This window comes from Castor canadensis, chromosome 3 (genome assembly GCF_047511655.1).
Source record: "Castor canadensis chromosome 3, mCasCan1.hap1v2, whole genome shotgun sequence".
Classification (NCBI taxonomy): domain Eukaryota; kingdom Metazoa; phylum Chordata; class Mammalia; order Rodentia; family Castoridae; genus Castor; species Castor canadensis.
In genome coordinates this window covers 171,725,743-171,741,678 of record NC_133388.1, presented here as the reverse complement: position 1 = coordinate 171,741,678, position 15,936 = coordinate 171,725,743, and the positions used below count along the sequence as shown (strand labels likewise).

The 15,936-nt window shown below is 32.5% G+C and overlaps 1 protein-coding gene across 6 annotated transcripts in view; it reads left to right on the top strand.

The window, feature by feature from the left end:
• Positions 1-15,936, top strand: part of Csmd3 (CUB and Sushi multiple domains 3) — a 1,205,819-nt gene that overhangs the window by 1,050,110 nt on the left and 139,773 nt on the right. For all 6 annotated transcript variants that reach the window (XM_074069090.1, XM_074069089.1, XM_074069088.1 and 3 more), the window contains 3 exons: positions 1,559-1,683; positions 6,027-6,123; positions 8,014-8,118. In XM_074069090.1, the coding sequence (XP_073925191.1) occupies positions 1,559-1,683; positions 6,027-6,123; positions 8,014-8,118 (327 nt within the window). The remainder of the gene's footprint in view (positions 1-1,558; positions 1,684-6,026; positions 6,124-8,013; positions 8,119-15,936) is intronic.

The following is a 15,936-nucleotide window of genomic DNA, read 5'->3' as shown; positions in this document are numbered from 1 at the left end:
GGATAATATTTTATATGGAAAATATGTCCGGTACTAAAAGGCCATTGAGGTAATTAATGCAGTATCAAAAAATGAGAATGAGGTGAGGTAACCATGGTAAAGATGGAAAAGAAAAGGCTCTCTCAAGTGTTTTCACTTCTCTCAGGTTCAGTGCTTCATGAGACATCTTTTTTCTCTTATATTTGGAGTAAAGCTTTAATAATTTCTTCCCTTAGCATGTTATTCTCAAACCATGCAGAAGTTTTTACTTTTAAATTCTTTACGACTCATTTAAAATAACTTTGTTTATAACCCAATAAACATATATTTATAAGAAAATACAACAAAATGACATTCTCTAAAAATATTACTACTACACTATTAAAAAGTTTATACAACTTTTTTTTAGTAATTGTCTTGACTTTCTGTATTTGGCTTTGGAAGTGACACAAACTGTAATTTGTTTCTTAAAAATTGTTATTAAAACAAACGTGTCTTTGTTATGTACCAGCATAGGAAAACTAGGATAAATGTAAAAAACACAGTGCCTTTAGTACCTAAACTAATACTATTTGTAGTCAAAGGAATTATAGCTAAAGGAGCCAATGAAAGAGTGTTTTAATTAGTGTGCTACCTTCTTAATGTACATTATACTCTGTACCCATTTTTCATAAAAGTATTTTAGAAGCCATATCACTGCCATTGCACAGATAAGTTACCTGCTTTTCAGAGAGTTTAAGGAACATTTCTAAAGCAACACAATATTTAAGGGTTGTAAGTTAGGTGGCCCAGAATGAAACTGTAAGTATTAGTTACATACAATTTTATTTTCAGAATAGTACCTTCTAAAAATTATAAAAGCCTTAATAGATTTCAGAGTAGGTTTATATTCTTGTTCTTTATTGAAATATTTGTAGTGGCAATAACTAGACTGGCACTGCCTATCTAGTTCCTTCTGAGGAGAAATATGGACTTTGGCGCCAGTCGTTAAGCATCAAATGCCAGGTCCTCTTTTACTGTGTATCTGTTTCCTCAGCCTTGGAATAGAGACGAAACTTTCTCAAATTTCTTTGGACTGTTGGGAAGCTTAAATGAAGTAAGATATGTGTAGAATTTAGAAGAATGCCTGGCAACAGTACACTCTACATAAATGTTATGGTCATTCCATAATTATTACCATCATCACCACTACTCTTTACGTGAAGCTATAAGAATCATGAAGGAGAACATGCTAAATAGCTTCAAATAACAGCTCAAAAAATTCTATTTTTATGGCATATGTAGTCAATGAACTTTTTACTAATATAATTCAAATGATATTATATTATTGAGCTAATTGTTTTATGATTTTAGATGTGCCATTGTAAGATCATCCATTTATGCTGTGTAGTTATTTTCATTAAAGATTTTTTTTGTATAGAAAGACTTAGTTTCATTGTTCTGAAGAGTTTTAAAAATTAGTATGATTTGAATTGCTTTATCAGAGATAAAATCTCAAACAGATTTTATCTCTGACCTTTTCTCTTATTTTAATCCTTTACATTAGAATTAACTCTCTCTCATTCTGCTTTACTTTTAGTCCCTTGTGGGGGAATTTTAACTAAGCGCAAAGGGACTATATTGTCTCCTGGATATCCTGAACCTTATGACAACAACCTGAATTGTGTATGGAAAATCACAGTGCCAGAGGGAGCTGGCATTCAAGTAAGGATATCTAATATTTTTCCTTTCTATTGTATATTTGAAATTAACATTTTCAGATCTGACAGGCTGAATATTATTCCTAAAAGTTTAGCAAATAGTTTTGACTGACATAGCTAAATTTAATAGGAAGATATTTCTTATTAATATTTTTCACCTGCAAGCAACCGAAAGCCAGTTCAAAACAGGATAAACAATATAAAAAATGTTTCCACACATAGCATGGAATCTTGGGTTAAAATAATTTAGAGGTCCAGTCAGATCATTCCTGACCCAGGTACATCCGTCTGTCTGCCTTGTCATCCTCAGCATATTGACTTTAATTCTTGGTTTTCCTTTCCTGTGGTCATGAGATGAACACAAAAGCTCTTGGCATCACAGTCTTAAACATCAATGGCCAACAACAAAAGAGGAATATCCCTGTCTCATATGTACTTTTTCAGTGGTTAAGACAACTTTTCAAGAGACCAGCAAGCAGACTTTCCCTCTTGTATTACTGAACAAAATTATAATCATAGTCATTCCTAAGTCATTCACTGAGCAATAGCCAAAAATGTATTATGGTTAGACAAGGAGGTTATCTTCCTCCTTTTCACTGAACCAAGCCAGGTTTCAAAGATGTCAAAAGAATATGGACTGAAGGTGTAGCTCAAGAGGTAGCCCTGTCCATGAAACTCTGACTTCAAAACCCAGTACAGCCAAAAAAATTTTTAAAGTGTAAGTATATGCTTACATTTTGTCTATTCTGAAATTTTTCATTATTTTATAAAATTTGGAGATCAGTAATAAATTATTTTTTATTATTTTAGAACTAACAAGGACTTTAGGATTATCTATGGTTCTGATTGTACAGAGGGTCTATAATGAGATGATGTTTTTAGAACTCCATTTCATTGTAAGAATAGGAAGAATACCCTAGACTGTCTACATATTGATATCGGCTTACTCATTTATATCTCATCTTAAATTAATAAAAAAATCTTTGCACTGTCTGTAGCAAGACTATATTGCATATCACTTACCCTAGGCAAACACTATTCAAACTGGACATATATCAATGACACTATAGTGTCTTTCACTTAGAAAGTACTTGATTTAAGGGTTGTGCTTAGAAAACCAAATGTGAGTTTAGAAGAAAGTTTAGCAAACTTATATCATGTGGCATGTATTGGACTTTTAAACACTCCAAAGGATCATGAAGCACTTAAGAAATGACCCTTTATATGAGTGCTATTTTTGTACATATTACTAAATCAGTATAATTCATAACAGGGCACACACATATAATGTATCACTTACATGAACTTTACTTATGTTACTACTCCCTGACTTACAAGTTTAAAGCAATGTTTTATTTCGGGTGAGAGACACAATAGATTTGGGACTAAGGGATTATATGAATGTAACTGAGTAAATCAGATATGAGATGAAATAGAAGAGCTACTGGAAAAAAGAGAGGAAACATTTGCAATTCTGAAAAATTACAATAATTTAGATGATTGAGAAATCTTTGGAAAAAAACCTCAATAAATCAGTTTATTATATTAATATTTCATGAGAAGTTTATAAGGGGGGATATTAATTTGTTTACCTATTTATTTTAGCAGAATATATTAGAGGGACTGTTCTCAAGAGGTTACATTCAACAATAATATCAAGAAAAGAACAACCTCTATATGAAGAACCATAGAAGACATGATGGTTACATATGTATCAATTTATAACACTATCATTTTGAGTTCATGTAATTTTGTAAACAAAACAGAATGATACTTGAACACCTGTATGATAGATGTCTGGTTTTAATGACTGGAAATACATTACCTCATAAAGCTATACTCTTGCCATGCTGGGCAACTCCCCCAAAGTTCTTCTGCTTGCAAAGTTAGTAGCTCACTCTCAAAATCTTCACTTTGCTCTTAGTTGGCTTGCTATCATTGTTAAGTGTTTGATCATTTACTTCAGTCTCTGAGCAGATATCATAGCATTGTCAGGTCACTCTTCTGGTCATTTCATACTTCTACATTCTCTATGATTTTATTATGCCAATCTACATTTGCCCTGAAACCTATTTGCAAATTGTATTAGCTTCCTATGGCTGCTATAACAGATTACCATGAACTGTATAGTTATAACAGGAAATTATTTTCTCACAGTATTACAAGCCAGAAGTAAACACACAGCTTTAGGACACATATATTAAGATGCTAATAGACTCATCCACCCTCAGGCTCTGGAGAATCCTTTCTTTGCTTTTCCCAACATGTAGTAACTGCCTGGACTCCTTGGCTTCTAGCCCTGTCTCTCCAGTTTCTGCCTCTGTGGTCACATTGCCTTCACCTCTTTTTTATTTTCTTCAAATTTCCTACTGCTTCTTTTTCTCTATATTAATATCTTCAAATTAAACACATCTGAAAGACACTTTTTCCGTATAAAGTAATGTTGAAATTGTCTTTTCACTTTTGTTTTCTTCATCCTCTACAGTGCTATACTTAAAGTGTAAGGTTTTTTTTTTTTTTAATAAAGTCTCACTATGTACCCAGGCTAGCCTAAAACTCTCAGTCCTCCCAAGTGCCAGGATTATAGCTGTGAGCCACCATATCCACCTTTAAAGCATAGTCTTGATTTTATTCCTCCTCTCACACTTTCTACAATCTTTAGTGGAATACTACAGATAAAGTTATACCTTTAAGGGTATAGTAATTACTTTGCTGGTATTGTCTTTAACTATTTAATGTCTCTCTCTTAGCTAAATATATCTGAGTCCTTAACATACACCAAACTCTGAAGGTCTTTAGGCATATTAATTGATTTTTACCATGAATCTATGAATTGTATACCTTAGTTACAATAATTTATGTAAATTCAAAGCAGAGAGAGAGCAGTATTCCTAATGTTATTTGTCAGTAATTAGAGGGAACCAAGAACTTACAAATTCAGGTTTTCTAACTATGAGGTCTTTTGTATTTATCACTAAGTTCTATTCTTTCTAACTTTTCTGGGTTTTTTTCTGATTTTGAATGCATATTTCCTCTTATGCAAACAACCTCTACTGTGGCTAAATTGGTTTACTGACGGTTCAATAAATCCAGTTTATGATTGGCCTCAGCTGCATTTTTGCACACTTAATAGTTTCCTTCAGTGGAAAATCTCTCATTTCATTAAGCTCAGCCCAAATATCAACTCCTGCATTAATCTTTACATTTTGTAGTTGATTACAATCTTATCTTTCCCTGAACTGAAGAAAGATGGTTGTGTTGCAGTCATACAGCGTTAATTCTGGTCCTCCTCTTGTTCTGGAACATTGCCAAGAGGTCTAATGCCAGTCATGCAGGCAGGATATCCATTGCCATGTGGTACTCACCTCTGGAAAAGAAGCATCAGCACTCCCTTGACTGGAAGAATTATGATGGACTGTTTTGCAGATAAGAAATGTTTAATGAATGGAATTGTTGCACACTAAGTAGTAAGTGAGTGTAGTGGCCACAATTCTAACAGACTTCAAATCAAATAATTATTTTAATAAAGCTATTCCTTTTTCTTGTTTAAAACTGCAAAATATTTAATACATGATGAGTATGACTGTATCCACTGTTGTGAGATTCTTGTGGGCTCTTGCAAAGGCTCAAGCTGTGCGAACTGATGTGCAACAAAGTAACACATGTCTCTTTCTTTAAATAAAATTTAAAAGACATGAGAGAATTAAGCCCCAGCATTTTCCTTCTCAACTTGAGGGACTTTCACAGTGATTTCTTTATTATGACTCCATTCATAAAAATAATCTTTAAATCTGCATCTAGTCTCTTACAAAGTATTATCTTTGGCTGCTTATATTGATAATAATGTTGAATTTAAAAGGAGTTGAAATTGAATAAAGTTTATGCAAGAAAAGGAATTCAGAAATAAACCCAGTTATGTGTATTGTAAGTTTTTTTCTGCTTGTAGACCACACAACTAATTATTTCTATTAGCTAAAGTAAGCAAGAAAGATCAATTCCTGACAAGGATCTAACATTTCAAACCTAACAAAGTAGAACATGCACTGGAAATCCTAGCACTAGGTCATTCCAGTAACCTGAAGCTTTTAATAAAAAGACTATTCTGAGATAGTAACAGACATTGTCCATTTTACATCCATAACAAACACTGCTACGTTCTCCCAAAGGTTTTTCTCATAATAACCAGTTCATGTAGAACAAGGCATAATGGTGAATAATGGTTCTGTCAAAATCCTTTATGAAGGGTCACATTGAGGTGCTACAGGCTCCATGGTCTCTCTTCCAGGAGGGGAAGTATATGCTGAGTACATGTATCTGGCATTCTGACCATAAATTTTTACTCCACAGGTGCAGGTTGTGAGCTTTGCCACAGAACATAACTGGGATTCTTTGGACTTCTATGACGGAGGAGATAATAATGCTCCAAGACTGGGAAGTTATTCGGGTAAAGAAGAGATCTGAGTTTAATTAAAACTAAGCCATAGTTAGGAGTGAATTTTTTAGAATTCCAAAAAACTCTGACTTGAATTTAATTTGTCATTTATAAATTATACACAATGAACCGTGTTTAGAAGCCTTAAAGGTAAAAATTGTCAACGTTGCTGCTAAATATCTGATAATATTATATCCACTTAATTATTTACCAATGCTTTTATGTAAATGGTAATATTTTCACTGAATTTTGGCTCAGGAATAATATGTGTGCCATTTCCTTAAATATGTAAGATGAACAATAATAATTAAAAATTTGATTGTGTTTGATAATTATGATATTTCTACTGAATAGAATGATAGGTAGTCATTACAATAATTACAGGCACTGCATAATATGATCCATGGTATTAGATATTGTTAGGTGAGAATGAAGGAAATACAAAATTATTTCTATGAAATGAATTGCTAAAGACAGTATCTACATATGTAACAATACCAGAAAGAAATACTAAATAAAATAGACTGATTTGTTATGCAAGGTGTTGACTGACTTTACTACTCTTCTATAGATTTATTAAGGTTTTAAAGATAATTTATGCAATAATCTAAAAGCTTCTTTCAACATATAGAAATTGAAGTCAACAGTTTTACTTTATTTTTTACTTTTTAAAGTCTAGAAATATAAATATAAGCATAAATAAGCTGTAAACTTACACATTTCAAATAGTATACTGATAATCTTTAATGATCTTGAGCTTTTAAGAGATTTTTAAATAAACTATAACCAATTATTAGAATTACCAATAAAAAAGATATATTTAGAGAAAGAATTATTTGATATTTTAGATATAGATTCAGACAAAAGAAGGAAAAAAATCTCAAATTTTTGACTATGTTTTCATTTAATCCATTAAACTTTTGTAATAATAAATAGCAAGATAATAAAAGTGGTTAAAAACCAGCAATTGATTACCAAGTGGTAACTCTGTGTGAGGCTTGTCATTCATTTTCTCATTTGCTCTGTCAAGTAGTCCTAGAAGTGATTGAAGTTTAGAGAGATTAAGGTGCGTGAGGTTGTACAGCTCGTGTTAAAATGAGTCTGGGACCCAGCTGGTGCAACTCCAGAGCCAGAGCTCTTAATCACCAAGATCCTGGAAGAGACTTGGGCAGGTCCAAAAACCTTTGAGTTTGTTATCCCCAGCTTCAGTGATTGTAGTTAAGATACTAAGGAACAGAGGGAGGTCAGGAGAAAAAAAAAAAAAGGATTGTTCTGTAATGAATTTTTCCTGCTTTCTTCTAGAAGGCTTATGGAGTAAAATCCACAGACTTATAAAGAGCAAGTGTGAAGAAACTACTTATTGAGTATTTGCAAACATGGTCAATTCATATGTCTGGTGAATGATATATCTCAAAACATAGAATTGACAGTTATTCTCATATTTGGTATTTTAAACTGCTTGAGTTGGAGTCTATGGCTCACTAATAAGGGGAAATAAATGACTATATCTCCAAACCTATATAAATTATGCCTTAAAAGTAGCATACACATTTTAAAATTAATTTTATTATTAGCTCATGTAGGGGATATTGAAATCTATGTGAAATTCAAAACATTTTAAGTGATACATAAAACTGCTTTTACTTTTATAACTCTTCTTACTCCTATTTTTAGGTATCTGTCTAAAGTTATCTCAAAGGTCAATTTCCTTGGAGACAGTCAGAAGCAGAACAATGAAAGAAAATTATGGGAAAAATCTTTCTGTTAAAAGATTTTGAAAAATATTTTGACTAATATATACTTTTAAGCATAATGTATTGGCTGAATTTGTAGTTTACTAACTTAGTTCTACCATAGTCTTTATTTTGTGATCAGTGACCTGCTTTTTCAATTTCATTTCAGGAACAACAATACCCCATCTTTTGAATAGTACATCTAATAATTTATATCTAAATTTTCAATCAGACATCAGTGTTTCTGCAGCAGGATTTCATCTTGAATACACAGGTAAAAATAATGTCATGTGAGGACATATTTACATTACTTAAAAATACTTTTTGTGAATATAGAAAGTGTGACAACTTTGCCAAAAAATCTTATTTAAGATTTTGAAGTGTTCCTCCAAGTCAGTTACAAGAATATATGCATAAAATTCTCATGATTTTTACCAAAATTTACATGCATTTCTGTTTTTGTAGTGGTAAGAATCATTTACATTAGATCTACCCTCTAAACAATTTTAACTATATAATATAGTATCAATTATAACTCCAAAAACATAAAGCAAATATCTACAACTTACTTATCTTGTATAATTGAAACTTCACCCTTGTTGAGAAGTAAACCCCCATATTTACCTTTCCCTGGCCCCTATAAACCACCACTCTTCTCTGTTTCTTTGGAATTTTCTATTTTAGATCTAGCATGTAAGTGAAATCATGCAGTATTTGTTCTCTTGTGACTGGTTTACTTACTGCATAATGTCTTCAAGCCCTTTGCCCATTTTAAAATGATTGTTTTCTTGCTATTGAGTTGTTTGCGTTCCTCATGTATGTTGGATACTTAACCCTTTTTAGAGGCAGCTGGGTTATATACAGGGTGTGCAAATGTATGAAAATATTTTCTCTAATTTTGCAGGTTGCTTTTCAGTCTGTTGATTGTTTCCTTTGATGTGCAGAATATTTTTACTTTGATTTACTCCCACTTATCAGTTTTTGTTCTTGTTAACTGTGCTTTTGGTGTCATATCCAAAAAAATCATTGTCAAGACAAGTTTTATGCAGTTTTCTGCTGTTTTCCTCTAGGAGTTTTATAGTTCAAGGTATTACATTAATCAATTGTGAGTCAGTTTTTGAATATGTTGCAGGTAGGGTCCAATTTCATTTTTGGATATGATATACAGTTTTCTTAACACCAATCACTGACAAGCCACTCATTTTCTCCTTGCACATTCATGGCAAGATAAGCTTACCATATTTATGTGAATTTATTTCTGGGCCTTCTATTCTGTTCCTTTGGTCTATGTGTCTCTTTTGATGCTAGTGCCATATAGCTTTGATTATTTTAGCTTTGCAATGTAATTCTGCTTATTTATTTATTTTATTTGTGTTCTGAGGATTAAACCCAGGGCCTCATGCATGTTAAGCATGTGCTCTAACCACAACCTTTATAACGTGTATTTTAAATCAGGAAGTGTGATGCTTTCTGCTTTGATGTTTTTTCTCAAGAATGCTTTGGCTCTTCAGTGCCTTTTCTGTTTTCATAAACATTTTGTTATTGTCTTTTTAAATTTATTTTAAAAACACCTTTTTTGGTGGCTGGGACTGGATGTCAAACCCAGAATCTCACACTTTACTACTTGAGCCATGCTCAACACAGGATATGTGGAGATAAATATGTTGTAATTCCTACTTTGAAGAAACTGCAGTCTAGTAGAAATAAATAAAGCAAAAATACAGTGCTGTTCATCCATTAGTAGAGATACTTGCAGTACAGAGCATAATGGTAATAGGTCATCAGCTCCATTTAGGAACTGAAGGTAGTATTTCAAGTAGGAGGTAACACTTTTGCTAGGTTTAAAAAGTGAGCAGAAGTTTGACAGATAAGAAGGAGTGGATATTTTCAGTAGAACAAGCTTCATGATCATACAGAGCTATGCCATGTAGCCCATTAGGAGAATGCAGCTATTTCTGTAGGGCTGGCACTTAAAGTTTGAAGGAGCAACAGGAACTAAGGCTGCTTACATAGGCATAACTGCTCCTGAAAGGTATAAGACGGTGTCAGAACTTTGACTTCATGGTAGGTGATGTAGTTCAAAGGCAGCATGTTTTGACAGTCATTCATAATACAGGATATCAAATTATAGCTTGAAACTTTATTAAGTCTCTCGTGTACAACGGTATTGTGAAATGCCAAATATATCTTTTATTTGTTTAAAGTAAGCAATATAAAATCATTAAAACTTAATAACATTATTTATACAATTATAAGTAATTATAAAAGAAAAGAAGAGATTGGTATCTTGCTATCTCCTTTAGAAGGATGCCCTCAATAACCTGAAGACTTCCAGTATTTTTCAAATTGTTCTTTTGGTTAGACTCTCTTAAATACTTTTCCAAAAATAAAGGAAACTGTATTGCATCTTAATCAATTAATAATAGGCACTAACAATACATAGTAGTTTGCTTCTTATAACAGAGAATTGAAAGTTTGACTTGTTTTCTTTTTTTTTTTTTTGTGGTACTGGTGCTTGAACTCAGAGCCTACACCTTAAGCCACTCCAACAGCCCTTTTCTGTGATGGGTTTTTTCGAGATAGGGTCTCATGAACTATTTGCCTAGACTGGCTTTGAACCACGATCCTCCTGATCTCTGCCTCCTGAGTAGCTAGGATTATAGGCATGAGTCACTGGCTCCTGCCTGGATTTGTGTTCTTAAGAGAAAATAATACTAGTGGCTTTAAATCTCATAATTTTAGATCTTGCAAACAACAGATTGAACCATTTTCATTCATGATCTTTAAGTTAAAAAGTTACACTCTTCAAGTTAGAAAGTTACACATAGTGCCTAACTATGTACTGGACACTGATTACATCTGTAGGGAAATTGAAATGATAGAATTAGAAGATAAATAAAATAGCTTTCTTTCCTAGTTGAGTTAAAACTTTATTTACATGGAATATTTTCCCTTTATACTTGTGGCTATACGTCCAATTATAACATAACTATTTAGGTTTATAGAATAAGCCATCAAAATATACTAACATTTTCTAAAAATTAATTTTCTGAATTGAATTAAAAATATGAGAAAAACTTACCATTGGTAATGAATGAGCATAAGAAAAAGTGATATGTTAATGTATTTTATGTGTAATTGCTTTAAATAATGAAATTATCAACTCTTCTAATGGTGTAAAGGCAAACCAAAGGTAATGACATTTAAATTGTTAGCTTTAAATTCACATATTTTTAGGTAAATGTTCCCAAAGCAATGCTTTGTGTTCCAAACCAACAATTCTTAATAAGTATTAAATGCTTCTTTTCTTCCAAGAGACAAAAGGAAACAAAAAGCTAGATATCATGTTAAGGAATTTATTAATTATAATTTTCAGAAATCACAAGGTGGCAACCTAAAACGATGATCAGCAAATAATTTTAATGTTGTGTCAACAATCTAAACTGTGACACGAAAACACTTGCTGAATGCTCTCTTTTAATTGGAAAAAAGAATCCTAAAAACTTCTTAGATAAAGAAAAAATAACCTCAAATCTCAGCTTATGCTAATGTTGTAGTTTAAAAAGTCTGTAAAGGTGTAATAAATAATAATGTTATCAAATCATAGTCGGACAATGACTTTTTTTGATAAATAAATGCCTCAAAAGTGGTATGTTTGGTAACTTGGTGACATAAAAATACTCTTGTTGCAAATGTCATTTTTTAATCAAAGTCAGTGACTAACTTAAAATCAGAATTATAAATAGAAAAGTGAAAGGAGACTAAGAATAGATGAGACAAGAAAAAAGAAAACATATTTTGTTGACAGTAATAAAATCGCTGTCATAGGAAACCTAATGTTCTTTTACTTAATTAGTTAATTAAAAGACTTTGGAATATACTTCATGTTTTCAATCTATTTTCTAATTAATAAGGTCATTAACATAGCATTTGCAAACTACTAAGTTTAGTTGTAAGAGAATAGTAGAAACAGGTTGAAAAAGAAAATGTAAAGATTAAAAGTAAGACTTCACAGAATTAAAATGACTAAGAATTTTGGTCTGGTTTTTAAGGACAAACTTATGAAGGAAGCCCTGATAGCATTTTTGGCTGCCTTGTTAAAAACAGATGGACTCACTTATTGTGTGAATGGAGGACTGTGTAGAGCAGCTGTGGCTTGGAACACTGTCCAACAGGCCATCAGAAAGGTTGAAAGCTTGCTCAGGGCGCACACAAGGAAGTTACTTTCCAGGACTCTGCAAAATACAGCGACCACTCCTCACGCATAGCAGATGGGTTTTTTTTGGCATTCTTGGGCCTTGCACTTACTATGTAACTGCTGTGCCACTTGAGTCTTGTGCCTATTGCCCTTTCTACTTCAGTTGTTTTTCAGAGAGGGTCTCATCACATTTCAAAAAAGTGGCTTTCCTTAGTGGGAAATCTATTTTGTGCAAATTTAAGAATCTGTCCATTTGTTGTAGCAGATTATATTAACTAAACATAGAAATTTTATGGAACTTCCTTATGTACTCAGAAGTCCTTAAAATTAACGACGTATATATATATATATATATATATATATATATAGAGAGAGAGAGAGAGAGAGAGAGAGAGAGAGAGAGAGCAAAGAGCCTCAATAAGAGTCCAAAAATCATAACTGACATATAATAGTTGTGCATGTTCATGAGGTACAGTGTGATATTTCAATAAATGTGTATAATATGTAATGATCAGGTCAGGGAAATTGGTATAGCCATCATCTCAAACATTTGTCGTTTGTTTGTTTTGGGAATATTCAAAAGTCTCTGTACTCGCTGTTTTTAAACATACAACTTAATGTTGTCAATCATCTCCCTACTATTATACAACATTAGAAGTTATTACTTCTACTTTAGCAGCCGCTAGCTCTGTTTCCCTGTCTCCTCACTCCACTGTTCCAAGTCTCTGCTAACCACTGTCCCACTCCCTGCTTCTCTCAAGTCACTTCTCTTAACATCCACATGTAAGTGAGAAGGTGTGGTATGTCTTCTTGTGCCTTACTTATTTCACTTACTATAATGTTCCTGTATTTCATGTATTTTGCCACAAAATAACAAGTTTTAAACCATTTTTATGACTGGATATTATTTTACTGTGTATATATACCACATTTTCTTTATCTTATACCCAGGTTGATTTCATATCTTGGCTGTTCCAAGCAGTATTGCAATGGGGGTGAGATATCACTTGGACTTAGGGGTTCCCTTTTCTTTGTGTAGTGGAATTAAATTGGTAGTGGAATTGCAGGATCTTATCGTACCTGTATTTCTAGCTTTTTGAGGAATGTCCATACTGTTTTCCATAATAGCTGTACTAATTATTTAATTTTTAACTCGAGGACTATGAGAGTATTTTTTTAAAATAACTATGTTTAGATATTTAGACAAAGGAAAATGCTTAAACAGCTGGGTACTGAGGAAAAATAATTGTGCATGTGTATGTGTGTATAAACAAAATAGTTATATTAAAATTTTTTCTAGGGAACAGATACCTATTTTACTGCTCATTTGTGATAGTCTCTGAAATAAAAGTTCTACCCGCAGGGTGACATAAGGATGGAATCAAAATGGGAAATAAGAGTCTCATAATAACCTATGAAAACCAGCAACATATGCAGGAGACTTTAAGTTTTTCTATAAAAAAGGATAGATTTTTTTCACCCAAGAAAACAGACTCTTGCCATACTCCTAAAGGAATATTTTAAATAGTAAAGGTTTCAGGAAACATGGCAGGTGTTATTCTATCTTGGGAAATTGAAGTTTGGCTGAGATTCCTCACAACAAGAGAATATTCTGAATTTCCTACCCACTGATGAGATTTTCAGGAAAAAAATCTGGATTACCTGATGGCAGAGTTACTACACAAACAAGCCCTGTTTCTTATTTACTTTTAAAAGGCAAATTGTATAGTTTTTAATCATTATAATAAACATTTTCCTCTGGGACATGAGATAATGATATTTTAACATTAAATGCTCTTTTTCTAGTACTGGGGATTGAATCCTGCATCACATTCAATGTCAGACTTTGAAATGTCTGACCTTTATTGTTATGGTACTCATTTATATGAGAGAAAACTGAGTGAGTGCTATACATTTGCATAAGATCTAGCTCTAAAATATTTTCAGATTAAATTGGAATAAGGACATGCAAACAGTTAGTTGCAAAATGGTGCAAGTATTATTAATATGGCTGTGTAAATCAGCACTTCTCAGATAGGTGTACATTATAATCACCTTGAAGTCTTTTAGAAACTCCAAATGAAATGTCAGTTTTTCTGAGATTTAGCCAAGTATTTGCATTTTCACCAAGCTCCCAAAGCTACTTTCATAATGATCAAAATATGGGAATATCCTATATACTGATGCACAAATATGATGACTGTATTTGTAGGGATTCCTTGTGGTAGTGTTAGGGAATACTTCACTAAAAGACTAAAGAAAGCTTTGTGGAAGATAAGAATTAAACAAAGAGATGGTGATAGCTTGGTGTTTGAAGCTATCCACTGGAATACAGAAGTATATGAGCATTTGCTCTAAAGTCAGTCTCAGGCTTCTGTCTTGGCACTGTCATTTGATAGTCATGTGACAGAAAATATGAGATTCTATATTAAATGAGATTATCCACATAAAATGTTTATTGCAGTTATACACATAGTAAACCTTCAAAAATGCTTTCCTGTACTGCTGATGAGATGAACCCACAAAGTTGGAGCAAACAAACAGTATCATCACTGTTGGAGAATTACATTAGAGAGAGCAGACTCATTGAGGTGTTGCAATTTGGAGAGTAATGTAAATTTCAAATTTTTGCAAGTGGAGAATGCATGGAGAGAATAGCCCAAGGGAAGAAGTCTAAGAGGAGGCTCTTGTGAGTTCAAAAGAGAAATTCTGAAGGCAGTTATTGTGGTTTTTTAAAGGAAATAACAAAACCTTTCCCAAACAGTAATAAGAAAACAGTAATGAGAAAAAACAGAACAGGGTTATAGCCACTTAAATGTTGGGGATAAGAACGAGAAAGGGGAGGAGAGGATGTTTCACAGGATTTGGGTGTTCTGTTTTGGTTTTTACTGTAGAAAAAAAAATCACTTTATATGTTCAAATTTTTGCTTCATTCCATTGGAGAGCTGGCCTTTTGATTCCTTATACTTTTTATTTGAGTTTTAGTTCTTGGGTATTGACTTAAATAAATTAAAGTCAATCTGAACACTTTCATTTAACTTCAAGAGTTGGTCTCACACTCTGCAGAGGACGACTCTGCAGAGGACGTAGCTACCAAAAGCATTTCCTAATTTGACTAATGATAATGTAAGTATAGATCTATTATTAACAGAGTGAAGCATGTATTCACTTTATATGTGAATATGGAGTCAATATGGAGGTAATGGCCAAGTAAGAAAATATGGGAAATAGATATCACCTTTATTATGTGCATGGGTATTTTTATATTTATAGTCATCCTCAAGTTATATTCTTCAAAGATTATAGTTATTCAAAATAAATTGAATCAGGGAAGCTTTTCTAAAGTATAGATACACAAATTGAGATAATCAATGTACATTTCTCAATTTTAAATTTTGCTCTAATTATGTTTTACAGAAACTTTGTTTTTTCCTGATTTTATTCTAATACATTCTCAAGAACATACTAAAATATAGCTAGCTAATATTAATATAAAGTTCGGGGAAAAGAACAAGTTTTGGTTTTTCTTAATAATGAAAGGAACATTGACGAGGAGGAAGGAAGGTAGAATGAAGGTTGGCCTGACAATCTTGGACTATATAAGGAAAACTGAAGCAGACAACCAGAATTGGGGACATTCATTTCTTTCTGTTCAATAGAGAAGTTAAAAAGTTAGTGAGAGGGACTTGACTAGTATTTTGGTATTTTCTGACATGGGTCATCATGAATTAACATAAAGGTAAATCATTCTTTGCACTGGGAATATTGTGCTAGTTAAACATTCACATGAATAGATGTAGCTGTACTGAATTAATAAGTTTATCCAAATTTATCTTATGAAAATATTGTGTTTCCTGATCTATAATATCACTGGCAAATGAGAATTAATTCTTG